This window comes from Cololabis saira, chromosome 6, assembly GCF_033807715.1.
Source record: "Cololabis saira isolate AMF1-May2022 chromosome 6, fColSai1.1, whole genome shotgun sequence".
NCBI lineage: Eukaryota > Metazoa > Chordata > Actinopteri > Beloniformes > Belonidae > Cololabis > Cololabis saira.
This window is the reverse complement of record NC_084592.1, coordinates 9,729,339-9,748,052: the sequence shown is the minus strand read 5'-3', so window position 1 is coordinate 9,748,052 and position 18,714 is coordinate 9,729,339. Positions and strand designations below refer to the sequence as shown.

The following is an 18,714-nucleotide window of genomic DNA, read 5'->3' as shown; positions in this document are numbered from 1 at the left end:
CTGTATAAGTTGTAAGTTTGGGTTCTTAGTCATAGTAAAAGTATTTAAACATATTTGTGACCAAGAAATCTGGTCGGTGTTAAGAGAGAGATCCGCCTCCCACTTTGAGATCGGGAGAGAGACTGAATTATTTAATTTAGACACTAACCTGTAAAGTTTTGATAACAACTTTAAAGTGCTTAGGTTCAATAAATCTATTATCCTGGCGGGAAGTTGTGAGTCTAATTGGTTAATTTTATATGTTTTATTTATTATGGCCTTAAGTTGTTGGTATTCTAAAAAAGTTATTACTGCTAATTCCATATTGAACAATAAGTGTATTGAAAGGTACAAACTGTCCTCCTAAAATTACATGCTGTAGATACCGTATTCCTTGATCTCTCCATTGAGCAAAGTTTACCATCTTTTTATTATTTTTCAGGATGTCTGGGTTGTTCCATATGGGTGTACGGTCACATGGAAAAAGTGAAATTTTAGCTACTTTAAGAAATTCCCACCAGGCTGTCAGAGTTGTGGTAATATTAATGCTTTTGAAGCATTTATGATGATTAATGCTTTGACTAATAATGGTAACTCTGAGATTTCCAGGTCATTGCAAAACACTTGCTCTGAGTCCAGCCATTGACTATCTAAAGAATGATTTTTCGACCATTTTACAATATACTGTAATTTATTGGCTATGAACTAATACTGGAAGTTAGGTAACTCTAAACCTCCACATTCTTTGGATTTTTGCAATGTCTTTAAACTAATATGTGGTGTTTTATTCTTCCACAGAAATTTTGATACATATGAGTCCAATGATTTAAACCAGGAAACAGGGGGTTTGGATGGTATCATTGAAAAAAAAGAATTTACTTTTGGTAAAACCATAATTTTAATGGTGGCAATTCTTCCCATGAGTGAAATGGGGAGAGAGCTCCATCTGGAAAGATCATCTTCTATTTTCTTTAAAAGCTGAACATAATTTAATTTTATTAACTCTGACAGCCTAGGGGAGATGTTTATGCCTAAATATCTAAAATGTTTTAAAATTCAAACACGCCACAACTACAAGGCTAGACTGTACTGGTTTGGTGGAGGGACACTGGAAACCAAATGGGGGCTCCAACTCCACCTATGCAACTGAATCTGTACACAATCTTGTTCCCGAATGCAGTTGAAGCCCCGGGGTCCCTGACACAAGAACAGTATCTGAGCTAATCTGTCGTTATAAAAATACTTTATGATTTCAGCTCTGAACTCCGATCTGAACCCGAGCGGTGTTCTGTTATTGGACTTCTGTGCTAGCCACAGTCTGTCCATAACGAACACAATGTTCGCATAAGGGTGTCCATCAGTGCACGTGGCACCAGGACACCCTAGGCTGGAGGTCAATGATCGACTTTGTTGTCGTTTCATCTGACCTTCGGCCGTATGTCTTGGACACTCGGGTGAAGAGAGGGGCTGAGCTGTCAACTGATCACCACCTGGTGGTGAGTTGGATCCGCTGGCAGGGGAGGAAGCTGGTCAGACCTGGAAGACCCAAGCGTATCGTGAGGGTCTGCTGGGAACGTCTGGCAGATTCCCCTGTCAGGGGGGTCTTCAACTCCCACCTCCGGGAGAGCTTTGACCGGATTTCCGAGGGAGGCCGGAGACATTGAGTCCGAATGGACCATGTTCTCCACTTCCATTGTTGACGTGGCCGTCCGGAGCTGCGGCCGTAAGGTCTCCGGCGTCTGTCGCGGCGGCAATCCCCGAACCCAGTGGTGGACACCGGAAGTAAGGGATGCCGTCAAGCTGAAGAAGGAGTCCTACCGAGCCTGGCTAGCTCGGCGGACTCCCGAGGCAGCTGACGGGTACCGGCAGGCCAAGCGGACTGCGGCCCGGGCGGTCGCGGAAGCAAAAACTCGGGTCTGGGAAAAGTTCGGGGAGGCCATGGAGGAGGACTACCGGTCGGCCTCGAGGAAATTCTGGCAAACCATCAGGCGCCTCAGGAGGGGGAAGCAGTGCTCCGCCAACACTGTTTACAGTGGAGGAGGGGAGCTGTTGACCTCAACTGGGGACATCGTCGGGCGGTGGAAGGAATACTTCGAGGATCTCCTCAATCCCGCTGACACGCCTTCCGTCGAGGAAGCAGAGGCTGAGGATTCAGAGGTTGATTCATTCATCACCCAAGCTGAAGTCACTGAGGTAGTTCGGAAGCTCCTCAGTGGCAAGGCACCGGGGGTGGATGAGATCCGCCCTGAGTACCTCAAGTCTCTGGATGTTGCGGGGCTGTCAAGGCTGACACGCCTCTGCAGCATCGCGTGGCAGTCGGGGACAGTGCCTCTGGACTGGCAGACCGGGGTGGTGTTCCCTCTCTTCAAAAAGGGGGACCGGAGGGTGTGTTCCAACTACCGGGGAATCACACTCCTCAGCCTCCCGGGGAAAGTCTATTCCAGGGTGCTGGAGAGGAGCATTCGGCCGATAGTCGAACCTCGGATTCAAGAGGAACAATGCGGTTTTCGCCCTGGCCGTGGAACACTGGACCAGCTCTATACCCTCCGCAGGGTGCTCGAGGGCGCATGGGAGTTTGCCCAACCAGTCCACATGTGTTTTGTGGACTTGGAGAAGGCTTTCGACCGTGTCCCACGTGGCATCCTGTGGGGGGTGCTCCGAGAGTATGGGGTCGGAGGCCCTCTGCTGAGGGCTGTACGGTCCCTGTATGACCGAAGCAGGAGCTTGGTTCGCATTGCCGGCAGTAAGTCAGACCTGTTCCCGGTGCGTGTTGGACTCCGGCTGCCCTTTGTCACCGATTCTGTTCATTATTTTCATGGACAGAATTTCTAGGCGCAGCCAGGGGCCGGAGGGGGTACGGTTCGGGAGCCACTTGATTTCATCTCTGCTTTTTGCAGATGATGTGGTCTTGTTGGCTCCCTCGAGCCAGGACCTTCAGCATGCACTGGGGCGGTTTGCAGCCGAGTGTGAAGCAGCTGGGATGAGAATCAGCACCTCTAAGTCTGAGGCCATGGTTCTCGACCGGAAAAAGGTGGCTTGCACCCTCCAGGTCGGGGGAGAGTTCCTGCCTCAGGTGGAGGAGTTTAAGTATCTTGGGGTCTTGTTCACGAGTGACGGGAGAACGGAGCGCGAGATCGACAGGCGGATCGGTGCGGCGGCCGCAGTAATGCGGTCATTGTATCGGTCCGTCGTGGTGAAGAGGGAGCTGAGCCGAAAGGCAAAGCTCTCGGTTTACCGGTCGATCTACGTTCCCACCCTCACCTATGGTCATGAACTCTGGGTCATGACCGAAAGAACGGGATCCCGGATACAAGCGGCCGAAATGAGTTTCCTCCGCAGGGTGGCGGGGCACTCCCTTAGAGATAGGGTGAGGAGCTCTGTCACCCGGGAGGAGCTCGGAGTAGAGCCGCTGCTCCTCCACATCGAGAGGAGCCAGCTGAGGTGGCTCGGGCACCTGTATAGGATGCCCCCTGGACGCCTCCCTCGTGAGGTGTTCCGGGCATGTCCCACCGGGAGGAGGCCCCGAGGAAGACCCAGGACACGCTGGAGTGACTACGTCACTCGGCTGGCCTGGGAACGCCTTGGAGTCCCCCCGGAAGAGCTGGAGGAAGTGTCCGGGGAGAGGGAAGTCTGGGGATCCCTGCTCCGACTGCTGCCCCCGCGACCCGGACTCGGATAATGCGGTGGACAATGGATGGATGGATGGATTTCAGCTCTTTGGAGAGCACTGGAAGCCCTCGGCCTGCAGGGGTCTACAGGGTCTACAGGGGCCTGAGCTGAGTGGGAAAACCTCAGTAACATGACTTTGGTGTGTGGTTTCTGTTTGCATGAAGAGAACTGATCAAACCTGCTGATTAAAGGCCGCAGAGTATAAAAAATAGGCCAGTGTCTAGTGTGAAGACCTGATCCTCTGTATGCGACTTTCAACAAGCCCGCTAGAACGGAAGTCCCTCTGCATGCCTCGTAAATCCCCACGTGTGAAAAGTAAAACGCACGCGTTCACATACGTGCTGAAAATAGCACACCTGCCACAAACCGTTTTTACGGTCAGTAGGAGACAGAAACGAGTGTATTAATAGATAAATGAGTCACCAAGTCATTTGTCAGCAATATGACAAATTAGATTTTATGGTGAAATTAAATCTTACAAGATAATTTAAGAAAAAAAAACAGTGACTATTGAGCAAGACGGTCAGCTGAGTCCCAGCACGTCAACTGTTTAGCAGTAGCCAAGGACAACGGCATTATCATCTCCGCTCTGAGAGCTGACCGCAGCGACACTTTCCAGAACCACATCCTCTGCATGATGCAAGACTCATCACAGGACCGTATGAAAGCTCCCATTATCGAGAAGGGAAGGATTAGTAACGGAGCAGTCTGTCTGAGTCCGTCCTCTGTGAGCCTGTGCAGTGGGAGAAAATACTGGCCAGAACTTCTGAGCCACAGATAGGTTGAATCAAATCTCTTCCCCTGCATTTGGATCATGAAATACCAGATGTGTTTTGAATGGGGTCTGCGAGGAGAGTGGAAACAGAAGTGTGAGGAAGAAAGCTGTTGCTGCCAGTACAAAGTGTAACAGTTTTCTGTCCTCTTGTCTCAGTTTTCATGCACAACCTGTTATCGTCACAGATGTTTCACTTCGACCCGGCCAGACCTACCTGAGTTATTCAACAACCAAACTCAGGGGAGAAAAGGTCTCTTCCATGGAGGCCACATGTGTAAATCTGTTTAAACTTTAACTGAAGGGAAGACAGAAAACGCAGTCGGACAGAACGACTGCACTGCTGTCACTTCAGAACACGCCTGGAACGATACCTCATAGGGAAAAAATCCAACGGCCTTAAAATGGATTTTAACTACGTCTGTTCAGCTGACACCCCTAAGCCGAGCTTTCTAACGGTGGCAGAAAGACCGAAGAGGTGGAGAAATGAAATAATTCTTCATTAAGTTTGTTAAGTTTAATTCATTCCAAGTGAGTCCAAAATTCAAAATTTATATTTTGCCACTAGCTCACATGATAAAAAAAAAAAGCATTAAGAGCATTAAATGTTTACCCCAAATACTTAGATTTCAGTCAGTATTGTTTTGTTTCAGGAATGTCGATCACAATCTCATCACAAGCTGAGCTCTGAACCGGGCCAGGTGTGTTACGCAAGATAGGAATGCTGAAGCAACGCAACAGTCAGCTGTCACACTAATCAAAAATACCCGTAATTGCAGTCAGACATTTTTTTTTTTTTTTGGCGTGCAAAAATAGTTCAAGCAGAGGCAGAGAATTATTGGCGAAGTTTTTCTTAACTGAAGTGAACTATATAGTTGTTGTTGAGAATTTGTTGCTATCAACTAAGCAAAAAGCAGAACTTTTCACTTCCCACAGCTGAGGTACAGTAAAAACAGCATACTGAGATGCAGAAGTCGGGAGGCTATCATAAACCAGTGTTCTCATAGTGTCATTCCCAAACAGGGATAAACGGGAAAGGCTGCGTCGGGAAGAGCTTGTGATGTGAAGAGCATTAGCAGATCAATATGGAAAACACAGCAAACTGCTGCGGCTATCCCTGAAGGGGAAAGCAAGAAGAGGAAGACGGGGCTGAAGTGGATCTGTGATGTCACAGAACCATGAAGGAAGGAGCAGCTCACTGTACTGTATGTTACATTCTCAGCATCAGGCTTGAGATTTGATGTTGTGGTGATGGGAGCATGAACATCACAAGCACGTCCTCTCCAAAGTCTCAATAAGCAAACTTAGAAAACACTTCAATATTTTTAACAGCCTAAATACCAAGACCAGCTGCTGTAATTAAAATATTCTGTACCATAACTCTGTCGGCGTCTCTCTGCCAGATCCCGCGTAACTTGGTGTCATAGAAACCTCATCCAAGCTTCAGGCATGACTCAAGTTCATATCAGCTGACATAAAAGATTCTTCTGTCTCATCATCAGCACAAACAACAAGCTGACCCTTCCTCTCCCACTCCCATCAAGCTCATCTCCTCCGTCTCTGGTATTTTTACACTTGTGTCATGCATCCTCCCTGGATCATTCTGGAAAAGCAATGCTCACCCCCCCCTCGGCAGTATATCTAGTATCTTTGACTGCTGCGCTGCTTTTGGCTCCTGCCCCACCAGGGATGACGTATGACACATGTGTGCTTTGACTTTGCTCCAGTTGGCAGCGCCTGCTCCTGGAGGGGTCCTCACCTCCAACCACCAAAGGAGACGTATCCTTCAAGCTGCACATTCAAAAGAGTTTTTCCAAACTTCAACATGAAACCCTAAATCCTTGAGCATTTCTTTTCCGGACGTGCCCTCAATCACTTCATCCGCGAGCCCATATGTCGTTGGTTTTCCTGTAAACGTACATGATGTGCTGAAAAGCAGCGGTGTAATCCGCTGCTTAGGGCAGCGTGTTTGTCATCACTGACAGCCCGACCGGCTCCCTGCTCTCCCGCGGATCAACATATCTGTGTGTCAGGTGCTCCGCCGATCTGTCTCAGGATCTGTCAGCGGCTTGGCTCTCAAAATATGCAACTCAATTAGGATCCGACAGGGGCAGGTGTCAGGTGCTCCTTCGTGTGTGTGTGTGTGTGAGAGTGTACTTGCCTGTAGACTGTACCCATACACTTGACACACGACTAGCAAGCCTCACACAGTGACCACATGGTGATCAGTGAACACTATTGACCTTAAGCCATCTTTAATCAACTTATTATACACTTTGAGAGAGTTTCCAGGTCTGAATCCATCCCAAGGAACCGGCGTGCCTGTGTCTGCACATGGGCACCTCAAAATAGCACTTATTCAACAACAATGGTGGGAACGTTCCTCCTTTCATGCCTGTGCTGTACAATCTCCTTTACAAAACGATTGGGATGCTGCATGTACATAAAAGTAGACAAAATAATAATAGATTTTATTTATAAGCTCCTTTCATGGAACCCAAGGACACTTTACAGTAGTGTACAGCTTAAGTCTAATGAATAAAACACAGGACTTTAGTAAAAGATTCAGAAAATCCAAAAGGAAATGTTGATTTTCTGTCTCTTTGCTTTAAAGATTATTCTGCAGCTGAATGAGTACACCTGCTGAGGAACGCTCCTGGAAATGTGGTCGCAGCTCATCTCCGCATCCAAAAATGAAGATATAATTTGAATATGCAAAGAAAAATGCAAATAGGACCCAGACATGCAGGGAGCTTGTTATCAATCTGTAAATCCAGCGTCTGTGATGCTGTAACCACCTGGTAAAAAAAAAATAAAAAAAAGAAGAAATCGAACCTTCTCTTCAGGTGCAACACGAAACATCTTTATTCAAACACTAAAAGACTTAGAAAGATTAACTGAACAGTGTAGCAGTGTAATTTATGGCATTTTAGGGGAAATCACAGTGTCATGGTATAACATAAACCTGCACAAGTCTAAACGTGCCAGTAATTGTGGAGTTAAAATAGAGAGCTCGTAGACCTTAATAAGCTGCTGCGCCTGGTTGATTGACAGGACAAAACAACCGGAGATCCGTCAGCCGTCACAGAGGGAAGGATAAAGAGGGAACTCCATACACATTGTTGCAAAAGAAGTTGATTGATCTTAACAAGAACTCATGTGAGACATCACCTGAAGGAAATGGGATTAAAAGAAGGAAGATCAAACACAAATATTCATTAACACTCAAATCAAAAGGACAAAAGATAAAGAGATGGATTTCAAAGCATCTTGCTTCCAACCAAGACAGTTAAACCTTTCTTAATAAAAGAAAATAAAACATCAATTCAACTACACTGAAACTCCTGACAAGGTCCCATCTTTCTGATCTGTTGGCCGTCAAGACACTAGCCTCATGATTGTGATTTTTGTGGTTCATGATTGCATCATTGTTTTTGTTTTTTTTTAAAAAGGCAAAAAGGCATTAATTACAAGTTTTTGAGTTATCTCTAAAAAGACAGAATTTGTTGCTCAAAAATACCAGTGCTTTTGGAAAACAACTTGTAGACAACCTTTTAATGTGTTTCTCTGTTACCGAGGAGGTGGTAGTACAGTAGCAGTCCTATCTATCCGTTACCATCGCCATGGCAGCGGTTGGTCCTGGTCCTGAGGTGGCGGCTGCAGCAGCGCCGGGTGTGAAGTGTAGAAACAGCCGGAGGGGTGATGTTGGTGGGATCCTCGGGGAGAAAGCACCCCCTCAACCTGCCGGAGGGAGCCAGATGTTGGGGGACATGAAAGGCTGCTGCCAGGTGCCGGATGTTGAGGGGAGGTGGGCAGGTTGTGGAAGCCACAGACCTCTGGGAGATCTGCACCCCCCACACATCTGCGCCCACAAGGACTCCCTAGACTCCACTTCCAGCACGGTGAGCTGCAGGTGTGAGTGCAGCACGTCTGGATCTCCCACCAGAGCTCCAGAACATTAACAATTTGCCGTTACATTCAAGGTTTAGGTGGCTTGAAAATGATTGCGTTCAGTCTTTTGAATTTTACGCCAACTTTTTATGGCATGAGACCGTTTCCTCAACCGTACTTCCTCGAGGCTCACACATCCTTATACACGTGTGCAGCAACCGATACATGTGACGTGCATGTGTTTTAAAGATCTTTTATTTCGAATTAATGTTCCTCAAACAATGAACCGCAGCTGAACTGATGTGCACGCATCATTCACTGTGTGCTGTCCTCATGTGTCACAGCATCGGCCACCAGGGAGTTGTCGATTTCCCCCTGTGGCCTTCCTCTGTGATCAATAACAGTTCAGATCCTGGTCATCACCGGTGCTGGTCTCGATTTTGATACTGGCCTTCATAGAGTTTCATGCTTTTTCAAACAACAGACCCAAATTCAAGTATGATGACATCAGCTTTGTTTGGACTTCATGCATCACCAGCTGGATTACTGCCGACTTTCCCACAACTGGACTCAAGGACAGACATACTTACACATCTCTCCAGTGTGTAAGACAAGATACACAAAATAAACACACTTCGAGCTCTGACTAATGCCCGGGGAGTCTGGACGGCTTATTTCACGTTTTGTAATCACGTGGGGATTGTTGAATCAGGCGGAGCAGCTGTGCGCTGCAGGTAGGTGTGTCTGCAGACCTTAAATCATCCCAAGGGCGAGCTTGTCATTGGTAAATCCAGGGTGATAAACATCGGGGTCACTAAACTGGCATTGCACAGGAACCTGGGAAATGGAGCAGATTGTGGTGTTTAATAAACCCTGCATGTCTGAGGGATGTAAACGCAAACAAAACGCCTGAAATAGGCGATCAAAATATCAGAACATTTACAGCTAAATCTTGAGTGTTTGAGTCCATTTAATCCTTCAGGAATTAATATGTTGTGCCTATGAATAAATACTGAATAAATTAATCTCTTTTAATCCTGTTTTTTATGGAATAAAAAGAATCTGATCCGACTGGATCTCACTATCAGGTGAACGCAGCCTCCGACGGATAACAGTAATAACAGTAATGCAGCTTCTCTCAACCATGAAATCTCTAATTTAACAAAGATGAAGCCAAAAAAAAGATTGCTTATGTCATGCAAGGTATCTCCATGAGTCAGCCACGTGGAGACACGTCTTGAGCGGCAATAATGTGAAGTTGTCATATCCTGTATAACTTGATCAGTGTCTCGCATCCTTGCGGGGACATTTTGACCCGTTTTTCTTTACAATGTTTCCTCACTTCATTGCGGTTTTGGGGTATTTTCTTTTGCAAAAACATTCCAGTTGTTTTTTCTTTTTCAACCATCCTCATCTAGATCCGACAAGCGTTTGCAGATACATCAGTGGTTAATGCCCTATAAAATTCAGTTTTATTTATATAGCATCTATTATGATAGAAATTGTGATGACGCCCGAGCAAATATCTGTGGGGTCCTGTCCTGGGGCCCGAGTTGGCAAAACCTTTTAAAGCCAAATGCATCTTGATCTTGCAGATGTAACTTTTTTGGTCCTGAAGTGAAACAGTAGGATCTGACACATTTTAACCACAGCGAGGACTAATGCCGACGTAAAACACGAAAGGACACGTTGGTGTGGTTTTGGATCACTGTCCCCCTGCATGACCCAGAACTGTCAGACAGGAGGAATATTCCGATATCCAGAGGAGTTCTGTCTGGGAGAATAACCCGCATCATCAGCCCTCCACCGCCGTGCTAGACAGTGAGCTGCTTTGGTGAAACAGCATTTTTAGTTTTCACCGATCATCTCTCCGGATATTGACTCACAATACCTCCATCTGTGCTACAATGGACCCTTAACATGGTCGGTGAGTGCAGGATCTGAACGGCAGCTGTTCTTTTTTATTGTTCTTTACTTCTCTGAGTATTACACGGTCTGATCTAGATCTTTTCCTCCTGCCACCTGACATCGACGTCTCCTCATCCCTTCATCTTGGTTCAGATGTGACTTACCGTGAAATCATCAGGCAGTGGAAGCAGTGGAAGAAGTAAACAAAAGAAAAACTGGAGGATGGAGTGAGAAATTCCAGTTTATTAAAATGTTTTTACATTAGTTTTACATTTGATCTCACCATAAATTAATAACCATTTACTATTAAAATAACTGTAGTAGCTTAATTAAAATCTGAATATATATATATTTTAATGCCTCTTAAACAAAATTTGAACATAATTGAACACGTAACCGTACAATGTAGGCGAAAAATGTCCCACTTTTGCTGCTTTGAAATGATCCGCAGCATGAGAAATAAGAAAAAAAGAGAGAGATCAATACAGGCCGATTATGATCCCATCAGTCCTGTGAGGCGTAAATGGTGACAGCGATGGTCAGGGGAAAACTGACGCTGAGTTTGAGGCACGTGACACGGGTCTGTATGCACATTTACTCTTTTAAAGCGGCACAAGTCTCAGCTCTCTGTTAATCAGCCGAGCAGGAGCTGAGGTGTGTGTGTGTGTGTGTGTGTGTGTGTGTGTGTGTGTGTGTGTGTGTTTGGGAGGCCAGAGGGAGATCTGGCAATGAAAGGAGGTCTGAGATTCCTCGCAGGACTCGGGGCTCAAAGGGCGTCACGAGGTCCAGCGGCCAGGAAGGAAAGGGCTTGTGCATGTTGACATAGATGCTGCACAACAATACAGGCTCGGACCAACAAGGCAGGGGGCGGGGCTACGGCCGCGGCCTCTACAGAGCGTGTGCAGTCAGGTGGGAAATTCCTCGGTCACGGTTCCAGGATTCCAAAGTCGCTCCACATCCAAGATCTGGCCAACTTTGTGTCTTCCCGCGGGCGTGCGAGTGTTTTTATGTGACAGATGACGAACAATGAGGAAATCCAAAATAAGCAGGTCCATGTCAAGTTCACAAGCCTTCCTGTCAAGTTGTTTGTTTCCCAAATTAGAAGACGTGTGTTTGTGTGAGTGCGTCAGCTCCATGTCTGACTCATACGCAGCAAACACCGACGGGTCGCGCTGCGTTTGATCCTCACGTGGAGCCTGAGACGGGCTGCAGGCATTCATAATGTGCTACAAATCAACCCAACACTACTGAAGTCTATCACGCAAGCGCAGCGCTGCCACGGCCTCCTGGCAGGCTGCAGGAAAACAATAAGCAGAGCTGTACCTCTCACATGACCAGGGACGGCGCTGAGGAAACGCTGGGAGACCGTTCTGGCTGTGTGTGGCGCTGGGATTAACGGATGTGAGGCGTGCGCTCGTGTCAGGCGCTGGACAGCATCGTGGAGGTGAAGATCTGCTGCAGTATTCGGGGGATCTGCTTGGTGTCCATGGCAACAAAGGATCTCCCTGCTGGAAGGGTCTTCTGAAGTCTGAAACAAGGAAAAGAGAAAAGAAGAAACAAAACAGGGATTGAACTCCAGCAATTGTTTCTAAAAATATGAACAAAGGCCAGAGTTTGTTTGTTCACTGGTGTGAGGCATTTCCATTCAGGGTACCACAGTCTGCGTGCGTGCGTGCATGCATGCGCGAATGAAAGGCCTGTTGTTCACATGCTGGACTTAAAGAACAAGAGGATAGATCCTCAGCTAATGGGTTTAATCATCTGAAGCCTCTTCCTCCACTTACACCAGCAAACACACAGCCGGGGAAGTCCCCTCGTGCACATTCATGTCCAGAACTTCCACAGAACCCAATCCATACCAGAAGAGCAGTCCAGTCCAGGACCAGTCCTGGCCAGGACGCGCTGGCATGCATACAGGGGTTAAACTGAATGGTTGTTCCAGGAAGCTGTGTTTTCTAGATGCTGGTCTAGAAAAGCCATGGCTTACAAGATAACTATTTACTGCGTCATTCTTTATCTTATTGATTTGATGAATTCATGGCTGCAGCCTGGGAACTGGCACGGTCACTGTGGCAGCACCAAAGAAAACCCAGAGTGGTCATTTACTTCATGCACCGGGGACAAAAAAGTCTTTCGGTTGAGACCTCTTTGAATTCTTGGGTTTTACGATGACGGTGCATCTTTTCCTGTGTAGTTTTTGCTATCCTCTGGGAAAAATGTCACTAATAACTAATATCATATCTTATATAAAAAGCTAAAATGTGTAATAAAAACAATGCCGAGTGTAGAGAAACCTAAACAGACTGTGTTATGTGTGACGTACTGTACAATATGAGTGCATTTAAAGTCTCTTTGATGGCTGCAGCTGTTTCCCTCAAGAAGGGCACCACTTGCCACCAGTGACATCACAGCAGAGTTTTTCCTTCATTGTTGTCTGGTATCCATTTTTTTCCTCCTCACAGTTCCTGCTCATTAAAGAGTCCCACAGAAAGGGAAAACCGGCCATTTTCACTGTGAAGTTCATGACTGCTTTCTAACCACGAGGCCTGCAGCTCTTCGGAGAAAGAAAGTGCAAAAGGAGTCTGGATCTGCATCGCAATGAAGAGGAGGAGGAGCAGATCAGAGAGGGCACTTAACCCTCTTTTGTCCTGCGTGCAAACTCTGGGATTTAAATCGGATGGGCGACATCAAATATCCACAGGGTGACCGTGAGGAGCGAGGACCCCCCACCCTCCCGACTCAGTCCTCGATTATGAAATGGCCTTTTTGAAATACTGTCACAATGAACTGGATTGAACTGATACTGATTATAAACGGGCAGGAAATCACTGCATTGGCTTCAACTTTCCGAAGACCTGGCTTCAACTGCTATGACCTGGATTATGACCAGATTAAACCGGACTGATGTGAAACGAGCTGGACTTTGGATTTATTAGCCGTTATTTTACTGAATGAGGTTACCAGTTGGGTACATTTAAATGCTAACTACATTGAACTGGATTCAGTTTAACGTGACGCCTTGAGTTGAGAACTGCTGCTGTACAGATTGAATTTATTGAGTCAAACCTAACTGAACTTTGAATAACTGGCTTATCTGACGCTTGAACAGAATGACACTGGAGCATTTTTGACATCTGCTAACAATCCTGGTTAACTATGAGCATCTCTAGCCAGGAACTTCAAAAGGACTCACTTTCTCATTTGGGCTTTATTTTTGAGTTCCTTGCATCTGCAGGTGCACTCATCCAGGTTTCTGTCTCTCTTCCATTAAAACTCCACGTCTCTCCCCTTTTTTTTGGCCGTAACTCATCGACTTTTCCAGTTCAGATTTTTCCCCATTCTTCAAACTTCCCCTCCCTATAAGGCCAACCACTCCATCCCATTTCCCACCCCCTCACCTTTCAGCCTGATCCCCGAGCGAGCCGATGAAGATGGCGAAGGCGTTGACCTGCGGGTCGGACGTCAGGGCTTGGGCGAAGCGCTCGGGCCGGATGCCGTAGCGTTCCAGGTTTGCATCGCTCAGCACCACCACGAAGTGCTCGTCGGCCTCGTCCCGTGCCAGCTCCTTGATGCTGACCTCCGTGGCTTCCAGGGTGTAGTCGCCGCTCATGCAGAACTGAGCGTGGGCGTGCATGGTCTGCAGGGCGAGGCAGATGGAACAGATAACAAGCTGGTGGCAGCAGGAGGCCACAGACGTGTGATAACATCAACAACTATGATCCCATTTTCATTCCTGACATTCTGCCAGGACGTAATCTCACTTAATTAACGCCTCTTTGTAATCTAAGTCATGAATTAACAGTTAATAATATATCTACTGTTGAAATAAAGCATAAGCAAAGAGGGTGTTTTGGTTTTCATGTGCAACTCTGACTGGACCGAAGCTTTACCTTGAGAACTCGGAGCCTCTGCTTGTCGTTTTTGGGAACTTTGTTCGTGGTGACCAAGTCAATGTCGTAGCCGTCGCCCGAGTGGCCGATGATGTCATACTGTGTGGAGAAAACAGCGCCAATGACTTTACAAAGAAAGGAACATACGTACGAGCGTAACTTAAATACATTCACGTGCAAAGGAAGCAGACTCTCCGTCTAGTCTAAGGTTTTTCATTTAGGACGTAAAAGCAGAAAAAACAGGCTTCTGGGTCTAACCAAGTGTTACGTGCCGTAGTGTGTGTGTGTGTGTGTGTGTGTGTGTGTGTGTGTGTGTGTGTGTGTGTGTGTGTGTGTGTGTGTGTTCTGTTTGCTCATTACAGGTGTGTGCTGCTGGGACAGGGCCTCACAGCTGGGGCCCATCAGCAATCAGGGGACTATAAAAGAGGCTGAACACTACAGAGCTCTACAGAACCGTGTCTCACCATCTTGCATTCTGCTCGTATATCTAGTGTATCCTACAAGTGTGTAGGGACTTTAATTTGGTTCTAGAATCCGGCGTTTTTTGGAGATTACCTTGTTTGTGCTTGATCGTCCCTCCTTTTGAGTGGATTGTTTTTGTTTTGTTTCTAGTCCTTGTTGTCCTCAGTTTTGTGTCCTGTAGTTTGGGTTTACTAATAAAGTAATTGATTTTGGTTTACTCTACCAGCCCTTAATTTTTTTTTCCCTTCCCGGGTAATTATTATTATTAGGGCCCGAGCACTGACAGTGCGAAGGCCCTATTGTATCTGTAGGAATTTTTCTCGTTCTCGTTTTTTTTTCCTTCTTCTGACGAAATGAGGGCCTTTTTGCCCCCCTAAACGTGCCCCAAAAGTCACCAAATTTTGCACGCAAGCCAGGCCTGGGGAAAAATTTGATATTTATTGGTTTGCATTAATGGGCGTGGCCTAATGGCTCAACAGCGCCCCCTAGAAAACGTTGTGCCTCAAGCCCCACAATACGGTTTGACGTACATGCACGAAAATCGCTACACACCTGTATCATCAAACCAGGCCTAAAAATATTACTGTTTACTGAAGCGTACTCTTAAATTAAATACTTACCTGCTGGACTCTACTGCCCTTATTTTTAACAGCTTGTGCTTTTTATTATTTTACTTCTTTTTTATCATCTTATTCATAATTTTATTCAATCTTATTTGTTATTTACTGTCTTATTATGTCTTGCCGCTTTTAATGTCAATGTAAAGCACTTTCAATTACCTTGTGTTGAATTGTGCTGTATAAATAAACTTGCCTTGCCTTGCCTATCATGTCGCAACTTAAAGAAAAGTCTCTTGGAGCCATGGCCGAAACTGAACAGGAAGTCAGCCATTTTGAATTAATCGTGTAATTTTGGCGCAATTTATGCCATTCCTTCGGCAGTTAATGCGGCCCGAACCGTAACGTGCACCCAGGTGTGTTATACCTCAAAATGTGCGTCTCCATCCTGCGACAACACGCATTACTTTTCTCAGTCAAAAGCGTTACCGTAGCGACAACAGACGCCAAAAAGTGCGGCCCCCATTCATCTGATTGGTCCATATCTGATAGTTCCTACCACTTTTGAATGGTTTGATATAGAGAGTCGTGGCTGGTGTCATCCGCTAAATGTCCAGACCTGAAGAATCTACATGCAAGTCATACAAGCGCTTCCACTGCAGCCTGAACGTGCAAAAGGGTGCGAGGGCCCGTTCATTGCTGCTTGCAGCTTTAATTTACTTTATTATTGTTACTCCTGAACCCCTACACTGTTCAGTTTAGTAAAACCAAGCCTCGAAGTCAAGCTAATAATGAACAACAACACATGATGTGTCACAGGGATACATTGTTTTTTTTCAGGGAGACTTCCACATGCTGAGGAATGAACAACCAGACTGATGTCTTTCTACCGGAGCAAAGCCGCTCCACCTGATGACCCACTGGCGTCTCCGAGCCACAATTAGCTCTTAGAGAAATACTTTAAAAAGCTACTTAAAAATGTTAATGAAACCACACCGTGGCACAAACATACTACTGTATGTGGGATGGACTCAGCCTGAAGGTGTGTGTTTGAGTCAAATACACTTTTATGTGAGGAGTGACATCGCTCCCTGACGCTGATGATTGTGTGTGTGTGTGTGTGTGTGTGTGTGTGTGTGTGTGTGTGATATGTGATCAGTGTGAAGCGGGGTTGAGTGTCACTGAGGGGCCAGGAAGTCTGTCTCCCTCCACTCTTCTGCACACCCTCGTCTCCGTGCATCCCTCCGTCTCCATCATCTCCTTCATCCTTTCACCGACTCTGTCCCTCCCTTTGTACCAATAACAGTGTGAACAACAGTGCAGAAAATCACTTCACAGCCCGAGGACTCGGATCAGAACTTGACCTCAGTGCGGGCTGAACCATGTGAGCACCGGCTGAGAGAAATGTAATTAACTGTTAATAAGACACTTATAAGCCCTTACAAACTGCTTCTCAGCTCATATACACAAGTCAGCAAGCCCAGGTAAGTGGACATAACTGTTAATAACAAACAAGCTGCTTTTAATGGAACAGTTATAACTTTAAACATAATCCTGGAGCGTCATGCCGTTCTTCAAAAGCAAGACAAACCTTTACTTTTGTTATTAAATAAAGAAAGTTCACTTGAAAGATGCTGTGACTATAACAATAAGGAAACTTTTTTCTTTTTAACTGGCTGGTTTAAGCTTTGTTATAAAGAACGTCTCTGTGGCTGAAATTCATGCATTAATGTAGTTTTTTGGGCTTCACTTTGCACCTATAGACGAATCCGGCGACCGGTTTGTGTGCGCCGCCATCTTGCGGCGGCGCCATCGCTGCGGTGGCAGGTGTCAATCTGCCACCGCAGCGCTGTTATTGTAACCTGACGCTCTACAGCATCATTATAGCTGGATTGATGATGTTAGACAGTGGCCTTCCATAAATAATGAAGGTATCTTAAATTAAGGCTGATGTTAATTTATAAATAATGATTTGTTTGAGCGATAAGCAGGAAAGAATAGAGGAATAGGGAGATAAGGGAGTGTATGATTAAACACTGTAATATAGCTCTCTCCACCTCCTCTCCTTACGAGGCACGTCTGCACAATTAAATATTACCTGTTTATGTTTTGTTTTGTTTTATTTTAGGTATCCAAGAATATTTTATTGATCGCCTGGCGTCCGATGATGAAAAAAAACGCAATTACAGGTCTCTAATTGAAGGGCAGAACTATCTCAGCTCCGGATGATACAGAATACATACATACATAACCCCAATCTGCAGATAAAACTAGTTTGTTGAGGAAAAAATATCAACTCTATTTGTAGCTGCAGAAGAAAAAAATAATCTCACGAGGAAAACAAAAATATTGCTCACGCCATCGGAGCCTCTTCAGCATAAAAAAAAAGAAAAGAGAAGTAAGAGTAATAAAAAAGATGTAGGCTACTGTATGTTGTTATATTATACTAATTTATTGAAACACATGGCGAGTCAAACATTTACCAAAGCAGCTGCCAAACACTAAACAAGGTAGTAAGACGGTGGTTCTGCAGAACTGCGGCAGTAAATCCTCATCGGAGCTTCATTCTTTAGTAGTGATTTCATATGAACCCAAACCGTTAATAATCATTATTTTCTCCATATACCGCTCCCTGGCTTCCTTGTTTAAGGTATCCAGGTAAATTCCAGTTCCTTTCCAGCAGTTTAACATCTTTTTTTGCGTTCCGTCTGTTCACTTGGTGAAACAGAAAAGTAGTTTTGAAAGTCCCTCCCGTCTTCATTCACTATCAAAACAAATGCACGTGACGGGACAGGAGTTTTCCGATGATACAAATACATTAAGAGAGCCTGGCAGGGAGCGGAGTAATAGATCCATACGTATATATGTCTATGGGCTGGAGCGGAGGAGCGGAGCCGCCACCGCAGTAATGGCGGCCGCTCGACTTCCGGGTTTCGCCGGATTCGTCTATACATATGAACAGGTCATACTTTGAGATTTTAAGCATAGTTAACAGTCAATACATGTATAATAAAGGGTTTATTACTGACAGTAAGGCTGCCAAACTGACAATACAATGGTAACTTTACTGTTGATAAAATTAAAAAGTACTGTCCATGATCCTATTGAGAGTTGCAGGTAGAAGGTGAGGTCCTGAATGAAGCAGCTCAAGTAGGTGTGAGGAAAGAAAGTCCTGATGCAAACTTTAAAATGAAGCTCAGAAAGGACGCACAGTCGGCACATAGTCGCACAATGTAATAAACATCAGTGGGAAGGTGTAAACTCGTTTAACAAGTCACACCTAAACTAAAAAAAAGGATGTGGTGGGATCAAATTGTACATTTAATCTCACCGAGTGCAGACTAAACACACACAGAGGTCGTCTCACTCAGCACTCGTCCTCAGCCTTTGGAAATAAGCTGCTGTCTTTTCATCACTGTGTCATTAACTTATGGTTAACAAAAAAAAAGACCTTACTGACACAAGACAAGACGAGAGTCGGTGTTCATTCAGTGTTTTTTCCAAATATGTGTCTTGAAGAAGGGGGAGTCGTCCTTTAAGGGGGTTTATTTTATATTTGGTGCGGTCACAGTAGTTATGGGATGGA

At 45.6% G+C, this 18,714-nt stretch overlaps 1 protein-coding gene across 1 annotated transcript in view; it reads right to left on the bottom strand.

Moving 5' to 3' along the window:
- Positions 1 to 10,454: 10,454 nt before the first annotated feature.
- The window catches only part of vwa8 (von Willebrand factor A domain containing 8), a 119,457-nt gene continuing 111,197 nt past the window's right edge, over positions 10,455 to 18,714 (bottom strand). Inside the window, exons 43-45 of the mRNA XM_061723236.1 lie at positions 14,110 to 14,208; positions 13,618 to 13,856; positions 10,455 to 11,747 (exon numbers count right to left, since the gene is read on the bottom strand). Coding sequence (XP_061579220.1) covers positions 11,639 to 11,747; positions 13,618 to 13,856; positions 14,110 to 14,208 — 447 coding nt within the window. The 3' untranslated portion in view covers positions 10,455 to 11,638. The remainder of the gene's footprint in view (positions 11,748 to 13,617; positions 13,857 to 14,109; positions 14,209 to 18,714) is intronic.